Genomic DNA, 21,712 nt, shown 5'->3' on the forward strand with positions numbered 1-21,712 from the left:
AGAAAGTTAAACCTACATGCAGGACTGTGCAGATCCATCTATCACAGCTCTTAAGAACCTAAGGGTAAAACTCTATCTTTCCAAAAAATGCATCCCAATTCACTTCCAGGGAGGACTCAAATCCAGCCTTTGCATATGCAAGGACCACTGCTCCTAAGTTCCTGCTGTGCACTTAAGTGACACTAATTATTGTTGGTACTTCATGATCCTGCAATCACTCTAGCACTGACTGGCTTTAGAAGAGGGGCACAAGGCTCCATCTGTGTGGACTTTGTAATTACGAGCACTGCATCCTCAGCTGGTCAAGGAGCTGGCTTTGCTCCCCTGATGTCAGCAAGCTGAAGTCAGCAGGTCAAGCTGACCTTTGAAACAGGAAGCAAAAACAAACAGACCTCTGCAGGGTAAAGGGAGAGGATAGAAAGAAAAAGGCAGTGAGAAAAGAGAACTGAATAAAGCAGAGATGCGACAACATGGCAAAGACTGAAAAATAAGAGGTTACAAAAAAGCAGGTAAGAAAGGAGCAGAGAAGAAATCAGAACTGTTTAAGGCCAGAAGAGATGAACAGGCGATCTCGTCCAACCTCCTGTATCACAAAAGTGATTGAAAGATTTTAAATGAAAAATCCAAAGCACAACCAACAACCCAAAAATTTTTTAAAGTTACCTGATCTGTTTATCAGCCATTTAATTCAAACTTGATCTTGTTAAGAAATGAATCTGTTCCTTAAATCGCTTCTCAATTTCTTTTTCAGTCACTTCTTTTTCTCTTCAGTTTCTTCCTGGGAAAGGAGAGAAAGACATCAAGGAGACAAAGTTGAGACACTTGTACTCTTCCTGAAGCTCAGGTCCTACTGGGCAGGCTGCAGGGTGAAGCCAGCTGAGGAACAAGTGACTTAAGGAAGTACCTGCTCTCCTTGGAGAGGAGACTTCAGAGGGAGCCTTATAAATATGTGCATGTGCATAAATATAGGAGCACATAGGAAGGAAAGAGCTGCCAGAGTCATCAGGCTCCACCAGCATATGAGGAAGGGCAGCAGCCAGGCAGTGCACGAGCTCTGCCCAGCATCCAGCACAGCAGTACCCATCACAGCTCTCTCCAACTCCAGGGAGCATTTCAAACTGCACTGTATGGACCTCCAACCCTCTGTGGGTCCACCCAGCCACCCCAAGATAACCACATGCTATTGCAAGACTCATTCACCACTTCCCTCCAACACGTGCTGTTTCCAGAGAACAGTCTTCAAACACCTGCTCCTCCAGTGGTTACAATCCTTCCTTTACTTTCCAGCCCAAAAGGACAGCCCATGCTCAGTCTTGTGCCACACTGTCTAAGCAGCGCCTCTCCCTCCCCAGACTATTGATGTGACTTTGCCCTTTGGACCACTCCTTTCAGCCCAGTGCCTACCGGTACAGCACTGAAGTTCCAAGTCTGCAGAAAACTATTCTAAGACTCCTATTTGCTACTGTTTATCAAGAGCTGGTAGAAGTCACCACAGAAAGAAATCTGGATGCCAGAGAAAATTTCAGAAGCAGACACAACCTTCAGATTTCTGGAGGCATCTTTGTCTCCACCTCCAACCCGGGAATCAGGTGCCCCATGCTTTCCTCAGGCATCTCAGCAGCACTCAGACACTCTCCTCCCTCTCCCCTTCCAGATGCCACCTGGGTGGTGAGCCAGAAGCAGAGGAGATACCTTTGCCCTTTGCCTCTGGAATTAAATGTGCCCCTTAGTTGCAGATTTCCTAAGCCACACAGAATCTCACATCCAGCAGCGTGGCTCTCAGGCTGACACTTCTGCTCTGGAGATGCAACCTGAGGGCCAGAGGCATTCCTGAGAATAAAAGGACCCTGAAAGCGTAAAAAGCTGGTGATGGTACAAACAGCTATGGGAAGGAGCGCGGATGAAGTTACATACAGCTCAGCAACGACCTGCTCCCCTCCCTGTTACATTAAGTGCCGAGGACAGGGCAGCATGAAAGCATTTGTGCAGTCCCACACTTGGATAATGTAAGACTAAACCTGCCTTTTCTGGAGTCCTATGTTTAGCTAAAGCCATGAGAGACCAGAACATGAAGCTCGCTAAGGAAAGGAGCTTCTCTCCAAGACACTGCACACAAACCTCACCCACTGCACTATTACACCTTCCATCCCTTCTGTGACAACCAGGGAAAGGATGCTCCTGCTGCAGCTGCACAGCAGGAACGGGTAAAAATCTTCCTGGGTTTAAAATCAGACAAACTTACAGGTTCCCCTGCTGCTGGCTGTGTGGGCAGCAAATGCCAGGACTAGTGTCATCTCCCCTAACACAAGTGACTCAACTCACGGACAAGCGAGGGGAAGAGAACAATGTGATCATTTTACAGCAGACACCAGCACTTGATAACTGTTTATACAGCATCCGGCACAGCAGAGGCCTGAATGTGTCCATGGTCAGGGGATTTTAACGCATTAAGGGATTTTAATGCACTGAAGTGGAAAGCTTATTTGAACTGTTTGTTTAAACAGAGCTCCAGCAAATGACCATTTGCAAAACAAACCCAAGTCACTGCAAACTCCATCTGAGCACTTCGCTGCTCAGCGAATCTACAGAACTCCCTGAATCCCTCAAAAGATGGTGAATGCTAAAGCCTCCAGCACCCTGGGGAGAGCTGGACCCCAGTCTCTCCCAGGGCAGGAAAATAGCTGCTGCAATCCTGTAGCCTGAAAGGAGGAAAAACACAGGCTGGGAAGAGAACAGCACTAATTTTATAGGATATTCAGAAAATAAATCAAGAACAAATCCATTTAACCTAGAAAGGAAAGAGATTAAGTAAAGAACTGAGTATATATCCCAAGGAACACGATGGTCTTGGGAGCCAGAAAATGCAAACAAAATTAAAGCTTCTGCAGCCAAGCAGCAGAGTTGTCCAGGGCTTCCTGTTTGAGCAGAGTCAGGGAGCAGGGCTTGCATCTTCCCAGGAAACCTCCCACCAGCATATGCACTGGGGCAGCAGACAAGCCAGCAGTACCAGAAAGGTGCTGATGCCTCTTTGGTTAAACTTCACAGCCAGGCAGACAACAGCACTGCTGGAACTGGGAACCTGCATGGCACAAGGAGCAGAGGAGCTGGAAGGAAACTGGTAGTGGGTGGGCAGGAGAAACAAGAGCTGCCAGAGACCCACCTCAAAGCCGAAGAGGCTGAGCAGCCTGCACAGAAGAGGGGTCCTAAATAGAACATCCAGTAATTAAGAGAGTGAGAGCTGCACGGGCAATGAATTATGTGGCATTAATTCCTTCCTAGAGTGCTGTTAACACAGCTAGGCACAGATTAATGCCCCATTACTCGCACAGCAGGATATCCCTTCTACATTTATTAAAATGATCAAGCAAATTTAGTTTCAGAGTGACGCACACACTGCAGCATGGGGAATCACCTCCGTGCTAGGCAGAGCAGCAGTGTAAATGGCCCAAAGCTCACTCTGCTGCACACTGATACCCCAGGACTCTCCTCTATTCCCTTTTTGCAGCTCCCAAAATCCAGCTCCAGAGAGCAACAGAGCAGCCAGACTGGAGGTACCACAATGCAAACCAAGCCAGCTTTGGATGGTCCTTCACAACCTCAGCCACTGCCAAAAAGGTGCTGTTTTGCTTCCCTCCCTTGCCACGCGCCACACACGCTCACCCACCTACACTACCCAGGCAGCAAGGTCTTCTTCAGGATGACCAACCTTTGTAGACTGCAGACCTGCTGCACTCCTGATCAGCCCAGGGCACGGGGATGGACTTCTAACCTTCAGTTCTCGCCTTGTCACCTGAAAGCAAAGTGCTTACTGGAGAATCACAGCCCAGCCTGGGGCATGGAGGAGACAGCACAGGTTCATCACCTGCCGTGTGTGCTGCTGGCAAGCTTGGATGGAGATACATGCACACAACATCTCCACAAGCAGAGACACCACAGGAGAAGGAACAGGTTAATCTTACCCACACCTCTTTGACCATACTGATTGCATCTACTGTACCTATGCAGCACTATGGCTGTAGGTTGCCTCCTCCACCCCCAGATACCGCTGCTCTGCCCACAGTCTGACCCTGGGGGTCCCCACAGCTCAGAACCTTCCTTCTTGTCCTACTTAACCTCTAACAGGCTGCCTAAGCCACCACCAGCATCCTCTAAGCCAAGCTAGCCTACCGTCTCCCCCAGTCCTGCCAACAGCCCCCCCAAAAAGGCCAGCTCTATGCTTCTGCCCTCTGCCAACCCTCCCATTTCCAGACTCCCCCCTCCCAGCTGCTGTGCTGCAGCTGAGCACAGCCTCTCAGGCACAGGCTGTCAGACATGCTGATTTATCTGGGTGCACGCAGGCTGCCATTTTGACAGAAGACCTTTAGCCAACTGGCGCTGCGGCCGAAGGAAGCAATCCCGTCCTCTCCCTACACCCAACTCTGTGTTCCCATCCTGGCTGTCATGCCAGCACAAACATTTGTGCAGAGCGGTCAGGCAGGGATGAGACAGAACTGGAAGCCAGCACATGCTGGAGCCGTCACTGAAAGCAAACATTCAAACCACAACCTTGACTTGAAAATAAACAGCAGAAGGGGAAGACAGGACTCCTTTCCACATATTTCCATTTGTCTTGAGACAGACAAACTCGGTGCCCAGCCGGAGAAGCAGACATCAAGAAGCTGGGATCAAAGGGCAAGAAGGAGGGAGCAAAGCTGTGCCAGCATTCACTATGTTGAGAGGACACAGCCATGCAACCACTCACAATGCGGGGGGGCCAGCAATCAGCAACTAGTACCTGCTGGGAGAGGAGAAGCCCTCTGGGATCAGCACACTGCTTTCCTTCACAGGCAAATGCATGGGAAGGTGCAGACAGCCTGTCAAGTTTTGCTAACGACTGAAGCAAGGCAGCCGTTGCAACAATAATGTTTAAGGAGCGCAAACTGAACTGCAAGTATTTCCTGAGAGAAGCTATCTCATTTACCTTCACATAACAGCAGTCAAGAAAACAAAACCGGCCTTGGAAATGCAGCTACCTTCACCAGTCATCAACAAGGGAAAGGGCTAAGCACTCAAGAGCTTCTTTTGAGCTGGGCCAACCAATCCTCCCATCTCAGGGACATCAAAAGCTGCACCATATGCTGGAGACAGCTCTCTCTCTCTGTCCAGATTTGCCTGCTGGCCTCAGTCACTGCAAAAGAGTTACCGAACACATCAGACAGACACTATACTACACCTAGCAACAGTCCCTCCGTCTGCTTAGGCTCAGCCACACTGGGAAAAGCCAGCCCAGCTGCTGACTCCAGAGCAAGGATCAGTGAGTGGAGGAGCAGGTATTACTGGAAAGGAAGGGCACAAAAGAGCAGAGAAGGAAGTGGGGATCCTCCTGCCTCTGAGCAGTAGAAGCAGGAGGAACACACCCAGTTCTTCCATATTCTTCCTCTGGGCTCTCCATTCTGCTAGAAGCTGCAGGTTGGCCCCTGTTCCCAGTACGGTACTTTCCCTGCTTTGCTGAGAAACCCTATGCAGTAAGTCAAGACAACAAGCATCTCCTGTTACTTCTGTGAGAGCTAAGGCTCGGAGGAAGGCCTCCAAAAGGCACTGTGAGCAGCAAGAGAAACGGCTTCCTGGCCTGGAGAGCTTCTCATGGTAAAACAACCAGCAACTCACTTAGATTAGTGCAGAAGCTGCTTGCCCTGTTGCTTAACAGGAGTCGTCCTGTGGAGGCCCCTCCTTGCATCAACATGATACTTCTCCCAGACAAGTCTTCTACCCCTCAGCTCTACTCCAGCACAGCTCAGGAAACAGAGACCACCAGATATGGTGGTCATAACACCAGATCACACTCCAGTTACTAGAGCACATCCTACTTTGGCTGGGCAGAAAGGTTTGCAAAGGGCAACTGCTCAATGCCAAGCCATCTCCATTCAAGTCAGATAGAAAGACTTGAGCAAGCCTGTGCCAAACCGAAACAAATGCCAGATACACCCTTTGACTTTGCATGTCTTAGGAAACTGTCCTAGACCAAGAACCAGAAAGCTGATGTTCACCTGGAAGCTGGGCTCAGGTATCAGCACTGCAGCACACCAAGAGACCCCAAGGCAGATCTGGGACCCACTACTGTAAGGGCTGCTCTTTCAGTCAAGGACAATCCCTGTCCTGGAGGTTTTGCAGCCGAGCTGCAGGACGGGATGAGTGAAGACAGCCATTAAAAGTGACTCACCCAGGGCTCACACAGCAAGTCTTGCTGTCCAAGACATCGGGACTGCCAAGCGGAAAGAATCAGAGGGAAGGTTTCAGCAGGACAAATGAGTTTGCAGTCATCTCACTGAGAACACACAGCAGAGTTCTGTTCCATAGGAGGGCACATGTTAAAATACTCCCATAAAGTAGTAACTGCAGTATCTTCCCTCACAGGAGAGAGGGAGACACGGGCCTAAGAGTGCTCACAGCACCCCTGGCAAGACTGAGGGGAGCAAAGGGAAACCATGGGAGCTGTTGGCACTCTTCCCATCTGAACCTGCCTCCTCTCCAAGTTCTCAAAAAAGCAACTGGGTCTAGTGAAAGAGACCTCAAGAGACCTGGCTCTTCTGCACTCCACAAATGCCACATAAAGCATGCTACAGCCCTGCTCCCCTCATTCATCTGAAACACTTGCAACACAAGTAACAAGCCTCTAAACTATGGACAAACTATTCATGCTCAAAGACAAACTCAGTCTTGGCTCTCCATGGCTTCTACAGAAACACGGACCAAGAGGCACAGGAGCCAGAGGGCCAAAAACCCCTTCCATGCATCTCTTCTCATAAAATCTTCAGCGATGTGGTGATACGAGGCCAGAGCACGGCCACAGCAGAAATTGAGGCTCAGCATTTTGCTTGAAAATAGTGTTGGGCTCCAGCCTTTGGTCTGTAGAGACCTGCAAGTCCCTGCACCAGTCCAAAGGGATCTGTAAAAAGTAGCTACAGAACAATTAATCCATATGCAGACAAAATGAACTACATATATGTGGCAAGTTCCAAGGAAAATTATTATTTAAGTTTATAATGGTCTATGATGTTTTGCAGCTGAAGATCCAACAGCAGAAGCACAAGCTAACTGACAGATAGTAAAACTGCCCACACATGATCATGCTGGTGTACAAGCAAGTTTGCAGCTTGAACATCTTTGGACGACATAAGTGCGTGCTTATTGCCAGTGATGCCCCTTTCCAAGTGCCGCTTGAGAAATCATGTAGTCATACATCAAGCCGGTGTGATTCAAACTATTTTTAAACCCACCTTCCTCTGGATCAGTTCACCATACCAATTTTCATGAAATTACAGATTCAGAGACATGCAGCATGAGCTGGAGAAAGAAGACAGCTTTGCTGAGAAGTTGGAGTCTAGCAGATGGGAGAAAGAGCTGGGAAAACAAACAAGAACTTATACACAGCATTTCCTTTTCAATAATCAGTAGTGGTCAAGAAAAGCCAGAGCCAACCGAAGGTGACAGACAGACAGACCTGTCTTTGAGCTAAAAGGACCGACCAACCCTTTGATCTAGAAGGACTAATCACTGAGAAACTAAATGGTGCAAATCCCTCACTCAGGTGCTCTTCTAAGAGACCGGCAGAGTAGAAAAAAAGGTTTCCCCCTCCTAGTTTAAAGTAATTACCATGTAAAAAGCAGTAATTAAAAACAACCAACCAAGAAGCCCAGGGGAAAGTGAGGGTTGGATTCTAGATGACTCTCTAGAAACGAGGCAGAGCTCTGAGCTGAGGTCCTGGGGTGCAAAAGAGACTATTCATTTCCCACCAGCAACCAAACCGGGGGTCCTGGCTCTCAGCAGAACCATTTCTTCTGAAAGAAAGGGGCACCAGTGGCCTTGCTGGGCATCTTTTTGGGCCCACTTGCAGCAGTAGCTCATCAGAGCAACACTCAAACACCCACAGAGCTGTTCCTGTTAGATGCATCCTCCTGGGTTAGTGCTGGCTCACTGCAGTCAAACCCAAGGCTGCAGAGGGGAAGGGCTGACAGCGCAGGTCAGTGCTGTCCCCACTGAGGAGCTCCTGCTGAGAGCTGGTGCTCCTGCCTCGGGGCAGGGTAGACAAGATGCAGTTCAAGCCTCTGGAACCCTGACGATGGCCCTCAAGTTGGAGAGCTTGGCAGCAGCTGTGTCAAGGACTGTTACGGATGAGCACCACCTCCATGACAAAAGATGAGTATGGTTTTTCTCAGAACACTGCATGCAGTCCTGGAAAAGGCTTGTTCTCCTTGCAGGGGGCTGGTGGTGGTGGAATACAAATTCTTCTTTTGAGAAGAAAGGAAAACAACCAAGAAAATCCAAGTTTGCTTCCCCTGCCATGTACTCCTTCAGGCAGATAATGAACAAGATACAAGCCAGAAAGAGCCCCAACTTCAGCTACTCCAGGGCTATAAATGAAGCTGCACTCCTTCCAGCCCAGCAGCCAGCAAGGGGCCTGCTGAGCCGAGCCTGGTATACGGCTGCTCCCACAGCACAGTGAGAAGGACGGCCGATGAAGCCACTGGGTTAAACTCCAGGTCAAGGCTTCTCCTTCCTTCTCCAAACTCATCCAAGCCAGTGAGTAGACAGAATGAAGAGAGAGCGGAACACAACTCCTCACTGTCTAAAAACGCTGGCCTGGAAAATGCCCTCTGCCTTGCTGTGTGCCAAGCAGGCCACAGATCTGAGCCAGCAGGCTGCTGTGATCCTGCACAAAAAGCCTCTACCCACCAAGCCAAGCAGTGTCCCTACCTGCCCCTGAAAAATAAGGCGGGGGAGGGAGGAGGAAAGGAAGCACCACCTCCAACCAGCATCTGAGGTACCCCAGCAACCATTTCTCTTCCTGCAGACTTACATTCTTTTTCATCTTTTATTAGTTCCCCCCACACCCCACAGAGCACCCTTTAGGAGCTACACGTGGGGGATACCTCTGTACCACCAGTACAATGTATACTATCACAGCTCCTCACCCCACTAACCACTGACAGTACCTTCATCCAAGCATTGGGCTAATGTGGGAACAGGCTCTGAAGAAGGAGAAATAAATGTATCTGCTCCAACATACCGCAGACAGATGCGTGTGCAACCCTTGTCACTCCACTGAGACTTTTATTTTCCTACCGTCCCTCCCAGGAGGACCAGGTCTTCAGATGCAAGCCAGAAGAGCAAGTTGTCTCTGCTGGAGTCTGGGAGCTTGATCCTCCACCAGCTACAGTGAGAGGGCACATTCTTACATACACAGTTCTGTCCAATTTCATGGGATTTCCTTGTCTGTCTGTCTGTCTGTAACAGCCTCATCTTCTCAATGATGCTCCTGCACAAGCTCACAACGACCTGGAACAGTTCAGAGCTTTACAGCCCAAAATTACTTGGCAAGGGGGAGAAACAGCAAATGAGAAAAGTAAAAAGAGGGAGCAGTAGCAGGCAGGACAGCTGCATCTCACCCCAACAGCTACTTGCAGAAAACCTGACCAAAGCTGTGCAAGCACATCAGCTGCTTTTCAGCAGATTCTTCCTACTCATGATCACCGCGAAGAGCATGACCTGTGATTGTTGCAGGAAGGGGAAGAAGAGAAGAAACGCAGGAAGCCTCCTTTGTATGCACAGTGATCTTGGCTGAAAAGAGCCCCCCAAATGCTTAACTCACTAGTTTTAGAAGCAGTTCAGGACCTTACTATCCCACATGCAGGGCCACAGGAACACAGACGCATGCTGCCATCCTGGACTTGCAGGCTGCATCATTCCAGGGTGGTGGAGCACAAACTGTAATTCACCCCCATAACTTGCATCTTCTGAGAGGAAAACAACAACAACAAAAGACACAAAACACACACACACAAAATAAATAAAAAACCCCAAACAAACAAAACAAGCAAACAAAACTACCTGATGGCAAGCATCCCATGGGACCTGGCTAAGCTCTGTATATGGCAAGACCCAGAGCAGCAAAAGGGACTGAGCACTGCAGAGAATGAAATTGCTTGCAACTATTTTTATCTTTCAAAGAACCTTGCCCTTTTGCAGTTTCACTGATGAGTAGCACCAGAATACACCAGCCACTTCCTCTGCCCCAGGATTCACCGAAAGGAAATAGGTTAGACGAATAAGCAAAATTACTATCAGTATCTAATTCATAAACTGATTGGAGCAGAGTTCAAGCACGGGTTGCCAAAGTTTATTTCTGTACATTTCCACCTCCCAGCCTGTGTCATATCATGCTGATTCATTATATAGACCCTTTTCTTCAGGTACTGTAGAGCACAGGAAATAGTCAGGGCTGGCTGGCTAGCAAACCTGCACTGAAAGCTTCCTTCCGTCTACCGTGCCTCCTGCTAATTCCCTTCACAGCTCTGCTCATTAATAAAAATACAACACAATAAAAGAGAACCACACACATACACACCTTGCCCAAATTCCCTCCATACTGGCTGATCCTGAGTCACCACCAGCGATTAACTGTTGCCATGTGCTGAGGAGGACACAGTTATTAAATTAATAGGGGCTGCTTAACCTGGCTACAAATATACATGAGTTCTTTGTGCCTTAGTGAGCTAATAAGGCATGTGCTAATTACATTAATTCAAACAAGCCCAGTGCACCCTTAGGGCAAAGGGAGAGAAGGGCACAGCAAACCCAAGCTCTTTCATAATAGTTGCATGAGAGCGGAAAGTACTTGCCTTGACAGAGCTTTCGGAGGAGAAGCATAGGAGCACTGCAGCTTGCACCCTACAGTTCGGCTCAGCCCAGCTGCCTGACTCACGTGCAAAAGCCTTGCTCATTCACCCCTCTCCGAGGGGCCAGCCAGCTTGTTCCCTCCTACCTCTGTGGCCCAGAGCACATCACAAGCCTTGGGCTGAGAACCCGCTGCTTTGGGACTGTGAGCCTGGGACCATGCAGGCAGCCCCTTTCCCGCAGGCACCATGTGGCATGAGCAGCCTCCTGCCACGGCGCAGCACCAGGGGCTGCAAGCCACCCAGCATCCTGCCACGTGCCACGCCTCACGCTGACCCATGTCCTCCATGTCCCCAGAGTCAGCCGTGGGCAGCTCGCTGGGAGAGGCTGCAGTGCAAGCTCAACCAAGTTAGGCAATCCCAACCGGCTCCCTAAACCCATCTACAGTGGGGACTGGTGGGACCATGTGCAGCTCCCATGTCAAAATAGGAACAAAGCCTTCAGAAACAGGAGGGAGAAGGGACAGACTGTGGCAGGAAGGAGCAAAAAGACAGCAAAAAAGACACACGCAGTCCCAGCAAGGTTCAGATGTGCTCAGAGAGGAGCCTCCAGTCCCAAGGGTAACCAGTTCCCTCACCTCTGCCACCCCTGGCAAGGAGCCTGCCCCAGCATCAGCTGTGCTCACAGCAGGGGTGCCTGCTAGGCACTGCCATCACCTCCTGGCATGCAAGGGAGGGAGAGGAAGAGGAAGAGGGGAGGAAGTCGGTCGTATTTCTCTGCATCTCCAAGGACACGTGCTCACTGAGCACTTTCTAAAGCATGCACTTGTTCCTGTGAACACTAGGGGACTGTGCCACAGCAAAGCAAAGGTGGTTTTTCCCCTCCCTGTTCCCACTTCCTCCACGCGGTACATAGGGCCATCCCCAGGAGGCCTGGAGAAAGCAACCACCTTTCTCTGGCGGCAGGGACTATGCAATGCAAACTGCAGGGTGTTTTAAAGACACAATGCTGACTCTTCCCCTCAAAGAGAGAAGCTACAGTCAGGCACTAGGCGAGACCCAGGGCTGTGAAAGGGTAACACAACAGTGTCCTGCACAAAGAGGCACTGGTACAGACTCGATGCAGTCTTGACAGTGCAGTGGCAGAGAAGATGCAAATATTTGCATGAAGGAAACCATACGAGGGATTTTTAGCCCTTGGAAAGTGCATCTCTCTTAAGCCATGTGGTTCTTTTTTCCCAGCAAAGGCTACGGTTACTCAACCACTAGTCCAGCATGACTTCAGGCTACTTCCAAAAAAGAGGGAACTCTTCCTTCCCCCAGCAACCAGATGAACTCATTTCAGACCAGGCCTATTCCCAGGTCAATGCATAGCTGTGAAGACACAAATGCTTGTGCCAGCACAAAAAGAGAGAGGCAGGAGTGAGCAGCAGGGCTGCCCCTCCAGCAGCAGCCCCCAGCCTGGCTGTGGTGTGTACTGGAAAAACTAAAATTAAACCAATAAACAACAACAAAATAGAACAAGAATCCCTCCAAGGAAGCCTGGGATATAAGGGCTTCTGGGGCCTGAACAAAATTCAGAGCCCTGCAGGGCTGTATGTCAACCGATAGCTGTCACTTGAAGAGGGACTGCACAAGCCTGGCTGGAACCGCAACGAATCCAGCAAACCTTCCACCCTGCCACTGCAGCAAAGCCACAGTGCACTGACAGCACCAGCCACCAACGTGGGTGCCAATGCCAAAATATCGTAGGTTAATGAAACAGGACTCCAGGGGCTGAAAGGACATAAATCCTCCTGTGTCACCCTCTGGAGTTAGGAGCTGGGCTACACCTAAGGTAATGTGACAGAGAAGCATCAAGCAAGAGCTACCATGTAAGCATGCAACCACTGGTGTATAGGTTGCAAGCTCGGCTGCTTGCTAGAGCCAAGACTGTATTTCAGGTGCCTTTTGCACAAAAGACCAGGCCTGGAGAGTAGACAGGATAACAAAAGGACATCTCCCAGCCTCCCAAACACTGCAACAGCAGGTAGACACCTTCCAGAGGAGGGAATCTTATCTTATTACTAACCACTGAAGGCAGAATTTGACTAATGCTCCCAGTACACCAGAAGAATGTCAGTTAAATGTCATGTTAATCAATATTCCTTGACTCTCAGCCACACGAATAGCAATACAGGACACTGCTGCTGCCAGTTCCTTTGCTGCAGGGATACATGAATGTACCTGCTCTGCTCCTGCATCACAAACAGCATTTCCCTCCTCCCACCTCAGTTTGCTTATGCCAAAGCTGTTCAAATCACAGCAGAATGGTTCTTTGCTAAACGCACGTCAGTGGCCCCACACTAGTGTGTTTGTTGCTCCTAAAGAGGTTAGCAGCTCTTCCAGGGAAAGTCGTGCATGCTCTGTGACAAGCAGAGGAATTGTCTGCAAGGGGACTGCAGCCACCACCTGACAGCTCAGGAGTCTGTGGCATGATGCATTTACCAGCTCTCTGCTCACCCAGAGTGCTGTGAACCAGCAGGAGGGCAGGCAAGGAAAAGAAAAAGAGTGACAGGTAAAAAGTGAAATAAGTCAAACTTTGAAAGTCATTCTCTGGATATTAAATGTCTTACTTGGCTACCCTGCACGTGTGGTGCAAAGCTGCTACCTGCCAGGTGTATCCACAAGAATTTACCTGACACGTTAAGCATCCTCAGTAAAGCAATTCATCTTGCACTGCTGAAGAATCAGACCTGTTTTCAGAAAGTTTCCAAAAAAAAAAAAAAAAAAAAATCACCCCTGAAGCATACCTGACAGCCCTGCTCTAACTACCAACCAACACTGTCTCACTAAAGAGTTCATAGCAGGAACAGCAAACAGCATTAGACACAACAAAATTGTGCCAGCGAGCAATGCAACAGGCACATTGCGTGGGGAGACTAACAATGGTTTGGCAATGCAGGAACCAGACACGCTGCTCTGCTCCAGAGGTCCTTGGACAAGGATTTCTAGGCTCTAATCCATGAGCCATATCAGAGCCAGGTGCGGCTACTGGCTACTGACATGGGAACCTAACTGCCCCATAGCAGAGCCCATATAAGAGGTAGCACAGCCCACTGCTGCTGCCACAGTTGGTGTCAGGACCCCAGGTCTGGTACCAGCTGAAGAAACCATGTTCTCCTTCCCCTGCATGAGCAGTAACCTCATCAGGGGAGAGAGGAGGTTGCCCAAAGCAGCCAGCTCTGCTAGAGTTCTTCAGAGTCCCTGGCCATGACCATGTAAAGTCTCTTTCATTCCATGCCCTTTCAGGCTACCAGCAAGTTTGTCAGCTCACATATATGCATAGGTGTGTCCAAATAGCTGTTTGCCACAGCTGATCTGTTTGCCTCCAGCTCTAGATCACCTCCATTTGCACTGTCACAAGCACAGGCAACCGTGCCAGCGCAAGAGACCACCTGATTGCCGGAAGACCACGGTGTGATCTGACATCTCACCTTACCCAGTGCCTCTGCAAAAGTAACCACAGCTCACCTCCACCAGAGCAGCCCAGCAAGCCAAACCTCCCCCCAGGAGAAGCAGGAGCTCGCTCAACACCAGGGACCTGGCAGGAGCCGCAGGCACTGAGTCAGCGGTGCACAGATGCCTCCCGAGCAGGCAGGGGCTGCAGGAGCAGCCTGCTCAGCCTCCCCGGAGCATGCAGGCAAGCAGCACGCTGCACAGCACACGCAGGCACGCACCCACACACAGAGCAGCAGCGGCCTGGCATTTCTTCCCTCCTTTCCAGAGCCAAATTCAGACCATCTGTTGAGGTATTTCTGCAAATCATCCCTCTTTCAGGAAGGGCCGGGGGCTGAGTTTAGTTGTTTATATAGTGTCTGGCATTTCTGTAGTGCTTACCACTTCAGAATCCAAGCTATTTCTTTCAGGCTCTCCATTAGTTTTGAAGAACCAGAGTGGGGCACCAATGAATCTGGATTGTAAGTTTCTGGAGAGGAAAAAACAAACAAACAAAAGCAGGACAGTTCAGGGAAAGGGTCAGGCCAACACAAGGTAGTTTATGTCCTTTAAAAGAACTACCACCCTTAGAAAATAGCTATAAAAAATAGTTCATAAATAACAGCTGCTGCCAAAGGATGAGATGAACCAGCAAGTGCTCCTGTTGCCTTACAGAGAAGGGCTCAGCTTACCCAGGTCATGGAAAATGAAGCTACCCCCATCTTTGAGGAAGCCAACACATAATGAAAAAGGAAAATGAAGCACCCAGAAGAGACCATTTACTACATGAGATCATACCTTCTGCAACAGCTTGCACTGCTTTTGCTTACAAGCGGCAAAACCCTGGAAATGCTGCTGTCCCTATTCAATTGCAGGGGTAGGGTCAGAGACAGACATTTTACTGCTTATTCAAGGTCATGCTCTGGATCTGTGGCAAAGGTGAACGCTGCACCCAAATTCACAGTTAGCCCTGACATAGCCCTTAAACCATGACACCTGTCCCTAAAACATGCTTCCTTCTTTTTTCCTTTGTAAATCCCTACCTATCACAGACCACAGCACTGAACACCAAACACACCCCCAGTCTGCATGTGGCCTTGGAGAAGGTGTTTCCATCCCACTCTACCCTGCAGGCAACAGGGAACTGCCCTCATCTCCTCTGCCAAGGTGTGCAGGCAGAGTAAACAGCAGCAACAGAAACAACAGACTAAGCACACCACATGCTACCGCTTCCTTCCACACGTTTATCCATGCAAAGCCAGCACTTGCCGGGACTAGGAGCTTTCATATCACAGCGCACAGCTCCTTGAAACAGAAAGAGTTTCACTGTAAGCTGCAACTGAATGCAGAAATGAAGGTTCACGGCTACTGGATTGCCTTCTAGGTTGATCTAAATGAAGAGCTCACTTGCACAGCATCTCTCTCCCACTAAAATGACTTGCTGAAAGTCCTGTATCTCCATGTTCTAAGCAAAAAAGAAAAGCACACATGTCTCTTGCCAAAGGCCTCCTCCAAGCCAGTTAGTCACTCAGTGCAGCAGCACTGCTGCTCTATATATAAGGGGGAGTCTTCCTTCTCCTTCCCTCTCCCCACTTTGTCTATGAAGCTCTTCATAGCTGGGACAGCCTTTAAATCAAGAGTCAAACTCCAGGTGGGGCAGGCAGCATCTTTGGTGGGACTTCAGTCATCTCCAGCTGCTTGAATTCATGCCATTCTGTGAAACTCAGCTGGATCAAAGGAAAAAAACTAAACCCAGACAGCTCTGCTGATACACCACACCAGTTGCTGATACAACACACACCCTGAAAGAGCAGGGCACAGGGAGGTTTGACAAGGCAGAGCCACCCACCTACAAGAGCACCACCAAACCTGAGAACAAGAACCAGTTATCAAAATGTTTAACAAAAGAAGTGTAAGAGTGCATTGCTGTGAGCAGCTCACCACAGGCTGCCTTAAATCAATTGAGACCCCACAAATTAAATAAATGGTATCCCATCACATTTCTCCTGACACAGAATAAGCATTGCAGACCAGGTGCCTTTCCCTTCCCCAGGCACATAATCTCCATGTAGGCGGCCCTCCTAAGACAGCAAGTACTCAAAGCTTTTATATTTGCATATGTGTAAGAGGAAACTGCCAAACAGAAATCCAAACCGCCCAGAGTGACAAGGTCTTTTCATGGGGTTGTCTGGGGTTTTGCCTTGTTTTCTAAAGCTTTTGTACTCCCTGTTACTTTGCCTTCACAATTGGAACTACCAATCAATACTGCAAGGTTAAAGCAACATCCAGTTTCACACTGGACAGCTCAATCCACCTCCTTCTTCCTGCTATGTTTGCGCTAGAAGGCAAACAGAAGAGGACAGGAAAAAGTTATTTTTCTGCTATTGGGATTAACTTGAGCAACACAGCATTAGCTCTAGCAACCCACCGTGCTATTAGCTGGATATGGCCAAATGATGGTCCCCACTCCAACCAGGCACAGGCCAGAGGACTCAACCTTGCAGAAGAAAGGCGGCTTCATCAAATCACGGCCCTAGGGAAGCAAAAACACACTGTCCTGTGAGACTTCAGGCACCTCTTCAGCAGAGGAGGGGATGCACTTGCAGTTGTGTCCCGCTGTCTCACTGCACATAGACAGGCTAGAGTCCATGAGAGAAACTGTGCATTTATGAGAAATGCACCATGAAACACACACACTGTGTATGACATGTTCAACAGTAAGAAATGAAAACAATGCACTGGCTCGCACAGGCAGCATCCATAGCTCATTGGCCGTGAAAGCAATTGGTAATTCCAACTCTCCCAACTTCCTGGTAGTGCAGATGTTTGGGTACTGCTAAGAAAGTGTACAAACTGGGTATTAAAGCAGTCTTCTGCATTTCCTAAAAACACGGTTAAGGATTTAGGTGAACGTATACATAGATGTAAAAGGAATAATAACTCGTTATTTATTTATGTACCTGCAGTAGCAGAAGGCAGGATGCTGTGCCCAGGCAGATTCTTCCCCATCCTGCACTGTCGCTGTTGAAGGAGCAGCACAGGCACTTGCCCTTATGCAGTAGTGCAGATTTAAACAGGGGAGCAGAAGCAGCTGGGAAAGAAGTGTGTCCAGCTGGAAGCCTAACAAGACATTTAGCAAACCTGTGACAGGCTAAACAGGCTGAGTGCCCAGGCACTTCCTGTAGCTCGAGGGCTTCTACATGATAGCCCAACCTCAGCGGCTGCAAACCAGATTTACTCTGCTGTCTCTGCCAGAGCAACATCCACTTACTCCAGCCATGGGTGAAGGTGCACAGCTCCGGGACACTGCTGACCTGCCAGCAGCTGTGTAGAGCAAGGAAAAAAATCCAAACCAAACACTCTGAAAAAGGACAACCAAGGCGGCGGCATTAGGGAGAAATGCCTCTCTGTTCTGAGACAGCCTAGAAAAGGGGAGATTGCAGAAACTCCCTTCGTGGGACATGAGCATCCTATCATAATGCATATGAACTACAGTACTCTGGATCACAAGGAAACTCATTTGTCCCAGCCATTCCAAACCCAGTTTGGTTACACATCATCTCCTCAGCGTAGGATCTCCTAAAAACTGAACAAAAATATTTGGCATTTTTCCACCTCTTTTCCTTCTCCCTTGGTGCCTAGTTCAATGATCTTTTATGTCATTCTGGCAGCACAATTTGACTTGATCCAGGTAGAAACAGCCCATTAAGAGATACACCCTGTACATGGCATCTTACTGGCACTGGAAAATTGGCAGTGCGAAAGATTTGCCATTCCCTGCCCCTAAGTGAGCCCAAGGATCAAGTGACAAAAGAAAGCATCATGGTGGAACAGCCAGCACCAAGGGACACGACTCAGCTACTACACTCAATGCTGCTAACCTTTTCTGGCCACAAACTTCACAAGGACATACCACCTTCCAGCAGCTACTGTGACTATGGCGACTGCCCTCCCATGAGTGTTTTATTTCCACAGGGGGGTGAAAGAGAGTCCAGAGGCTTGCCAACATCTATAAAACAACTAACCCCCAGTCCAGCAGCAAACCCAAAGCCCAGCCCTTTGGAGGACCAGAGAGAGATCACACAGCCTACACCACACCGATGAGCTTCTTGCTGCAGCACAAGGAGCAACTCACCACTCATGCCTCTTACAGCCTCCTGGCTGCAGATTATTCAGATAAAACCCTAAGTGCCAGAGATAATTAACTACTTTTACAGCATGCATGGTCATCACGCACCCTGTAACAAGGGTGTTCCCTAAATCAGTCTTTACCCCTCATGGAAAAGCTGTTCTTAGGGGAATCTGCAAAACTGCTACCCCAGTCAGGGATGCTGACTCTAAACATCTTTTACTCCAGCTAAACACAGCACAACATTTTCCCACCTAAAACGCTGCTGCCCTACGCCAGGAAATGTCTTCCTCCTACTATTTCACAATTCTCAGCATGACAACAGTTACGCAAGAACAACTGTATAGGCACATGAAATGCTTACAGCTCCCAAGCAAGATTTTCCCCATTATAACACCCTCATCAGAGCACAGCTCCAAATCCTCACAGCTCGCAGGCTTTGAGGCACACCAGGCTCCAGCCACTGTGTTTCAGTACCTTCTCTCCATCACACCTTTGCTCTGTCAGAGACCTACAACACAAAACACGACACAGAAGCGAGCAGGGTGGCTGCTTCCACATGTACATGCTGCTGTCACTGTGGCCACCAGGCAGATATTTTCCCTGGTCTTGGCCACTAATTTAAATCTTGGCAGGAAAGGGGGAGCAAATGGCCCTGACAGGCTGTCAGCGATTTCTACCTTCTAGTAACTTAATACAGCACATTACTACTTCTTAAAATGACATCAGGAGGATCTTCTAGGGCCCTGGCATCTTAGTAAGACATTAACAAGATTGCTGGGAATCAAACAAGACTGCAGATTTTCCTTTAGAGCAGTGCCAGGCTCCAATTTATGACACAGATTTGCTCCTTACTCCACTTGGCTGTCCATCCCTGCCACCGATCACCCTTGCCCTCAAAACATAACGTTCCTTACTATGATGGGCACTCGGTGAACAAATGAGCCCAAGGGCGCAGCACCAGGAGAAAAACTTTATCTGTGTGAATGACAAGAAGCAGTAGTAATGCACAGTTAAAAATCCTACAGGCAAGACATTCAAAGGGATAAATCCTCATTTTCTGGTGAAGAGGTAACTCCTCCTGTTAGACCTCATCTACACCTTTCGTTTATAACAGCCTGAGAAGCAAAACACAAGCTGGGGACAAGAAGATGACCACCATCCAAGTTCCGCATGATACATCGTTATCAGCCAAGCACCACTCTAGTTCAATTGCCTTTTGCTTGCCATTGCCAAGAAGCAAGTTCTTGAGAGGCAAAGCCACAGTGACTTGCAGTGATTAAAATCACTGCAGATACCACCCCAAGAGCAGCAGCCACACCACAAGAGGTCAGATCCTACCAGCAGCGAGACTAACGGAGACGAATGCATTGTGGTAAAAACAACCAACCAACCTTTAGCTGTGAACACCTAATACATATTAGGCCAAATAAATATAGCTAGGATTCTGCCCTGATGTTTGTTACTCTGACAGCCTGGCGAGGTATGGAAAACAAAAGCTGAGAAGACCTGCAGGACAAGAGGCCCTGGGCATTGGAAAATCCCATTTCCACAACTGCGCCCTCACCCAGCAGGAGCCTAGCAGCTCTGGGGGGTGCAGAGACAGAGGAAAGGATGCTTGGGGTCCAGTTTCCAGGGTGACCTTGAGGAAATCCCACAGCCTATCCACATTTTCACATTCCCCATCCACAGGAGGAAGAGCACATTAACCTTGACCTAGCTCAGAAAGGCACAGATCTGCCTTAGGAGGGCCTGGAAGGAGCTCAAAGGGGCTTAGATGCAGGATCCTGACCTGTGTCCAGGGTAGCCAGAGGCTCTGAAAACGCGGAGAAACGTGCAAATCGCTTCCAATATAAAAAGCGGGAGCTCCGGGGCACTAAAGGGCACGGCTCAGACCGCACACGTGTCACCCGCAGCCTCCCCGGCGCGAGCAGGGGGAGGACGGGCAGCGCCGCTACAGTCCCCAACGCGCGGCAAGGGCAGCCCCGGCGCCACGGGAAGCACGGGGCGATCTCCCCCAGGCTCGGCGTTGACACACGGGGACCTGCGCCCCAAATCCAGGCAGAGGGACCGCCCCCCGGGGACCGTCAGCGGGGCTGCGGGGACCGGCACTTCCCAGGGTGAGGGGAACAAGTGGAGGGCTTACAACCCTCGGCATAAGGGAGGGAAAGCGGGGTCCAGGGGAGCCTGCGCCCCCCGGGATGAGGAGGGTACGTGGGGGGCCAGGGAGCCTGCAGCCCCCGGGGCGAGGGGCCGGCCCCCCAGGGACCAGGGGTGCAGGAAGGGGGCTCGGCACAGCCCTGAGGCGAGGGGCCGGTGCAGCAGGAGCCAGGCCGGGGAAGGCGAGCTGCAGCCCGGCGGCAGGAGGGGTGCCGGGACACCCAGCGGCACCACCCGAGGGCCGGGGAAAGGCCGCGCCCGCACTTACCGGTCCGGGGCGGCGGCGCCGGGTTCCCGCCGGGGCCGGAGACCGGTGCGGCGCGCGGTGCGGAGCTGCTCGGCGCGGCGCGGCCCGGCCCGGCTCAGCTCTGCCCCCTCTGGCCGCGCTTGGCGCAGGAAAATCCGCCGCCGTCGCCGAGCCCTCCCCGCCGGGGCGGCCGCCGCGTCGCCACGGCAACGCGGGCCAGGGCGGCCGGGCCTGGCCTCGGACTCCCCCGGCGCGGGCGCTTCCCGGGGCGCCGCGTCCCCAGGCGGCGGCAGGCGCGGGGTGCCCCGCCGTTCCCCGCCGTGCCCGCCGCCTTCCACTCCGGCCGCAGACACCCCCCGCCCCCCGCAAGAGCGAGGTGCGCTCTTGCTCACCTCACCCGTCAGCCATCTTGCGGCCACCTGGCGGGGCGGCCCGCGGGTGGAACAACGGGACACGCGAAAATGCCGGGGGCGGGGAGAGGGATAATAAATGTCATTCCCTTCAAAATAAAGACCCTTCAAAGTAAAGACCAAGCTGGTGTGGTCAGTTGGGTCACAGTGCTTACTGCGTGCTGTCCCGCTGGGCAGCCTCCAGGCCAGAGGCGGGCATGGCTTTTGGGTTTAATAGGCTCTGTCATGGTTTCGGGAGCATAATGAGGCCTGAGTCCTTGCACAAAAACATCCACAGAGACCCTTTCAGTGGCTTTGGAAGCTAAGCGAGAAGGTGAGGAGCACAGCAGCAGCCAGCCAGTTCTCTGTGCCTCTTGGGATGATGTCCCCAGGTGTGACACCACCAAGGAAAGAGGGGAAGGTGTCCAGGGGAAGGCTTCTGAAGAGCATCCCTCACGGTTCACGTGCACCAGGCGCGGCGAGCGTGGGGTTACCAGCTCTGTGCCAAAGGCTCTCAGGAGCCAGCAGAGCACTAATACACAGTTAGCCTGTGCAGCAAATTGGAGATGATCAGAGAAGAACGGCTGCAGGGCTGCTGGACTGTGTCAGGCTAATGAGGACATCGTGTACATAGGAGAAGCCACAATTAATGGAAGTC

The 21,712-nt window shown here is 50.5% G+C and overlaps 1 protein-coding gene across 5 annotated transcripts in view; it reads right to left on the bottom strand.

Annotated features, from left to right (window-relative positions):
- SLC25A22 (solute carrier family 25 member 22) overlaps positions 1–21,082 on the bottom strand; it is a 50,013-nt gene extending 28,931 nt beyond the window's left edge. The window contains exons 1-3 of one of the 5 annotated variants that reach the window (XM_030485363.1): positions 20,687–21,072; positions 3,707–3,790; positions 664–778 (exon numbers count right to left, since the gene is read on the bottom strand). In XM_030485363.1, the coding sequence (XP_030341223.1) occupies positions 664–683 (20 nt within the window). In that variant the 5' untranslated portion in view covers positions 684–778; positions 3,707–3,790; positions 20,687–21,072. Of the gene's footprint in view, positions 1–663; positions 779–3,664; positions 3,686–3,706; positions 3,791–4,960; positions 5,169–16,557; positions 16,663–17,089; positions 17,250–20,686 lie in introns of those variants that run through there. The other 4 variants (XM_030485364.1, XM_030485362.1, XM_030485367.1 and 1 more) reach the window with 4 other exon arrangements.
- Between the last annotated feature and the right edge of the window lie 630 nt (positions 21,083–21,712).

Source organism: Strigops habroptila, chromosome 4, assembly GCF_004027225.2.
Source record: "Strigops habroptila isolate Jane chromosome 4, bStrHab1.2.pri, whole genome shotgun sequence".
NCBI lineage: Eukaryota > Metazoa > Chordata > Aves > Psittaciformes > Psittacidae > Strigops > Strigops habroptila.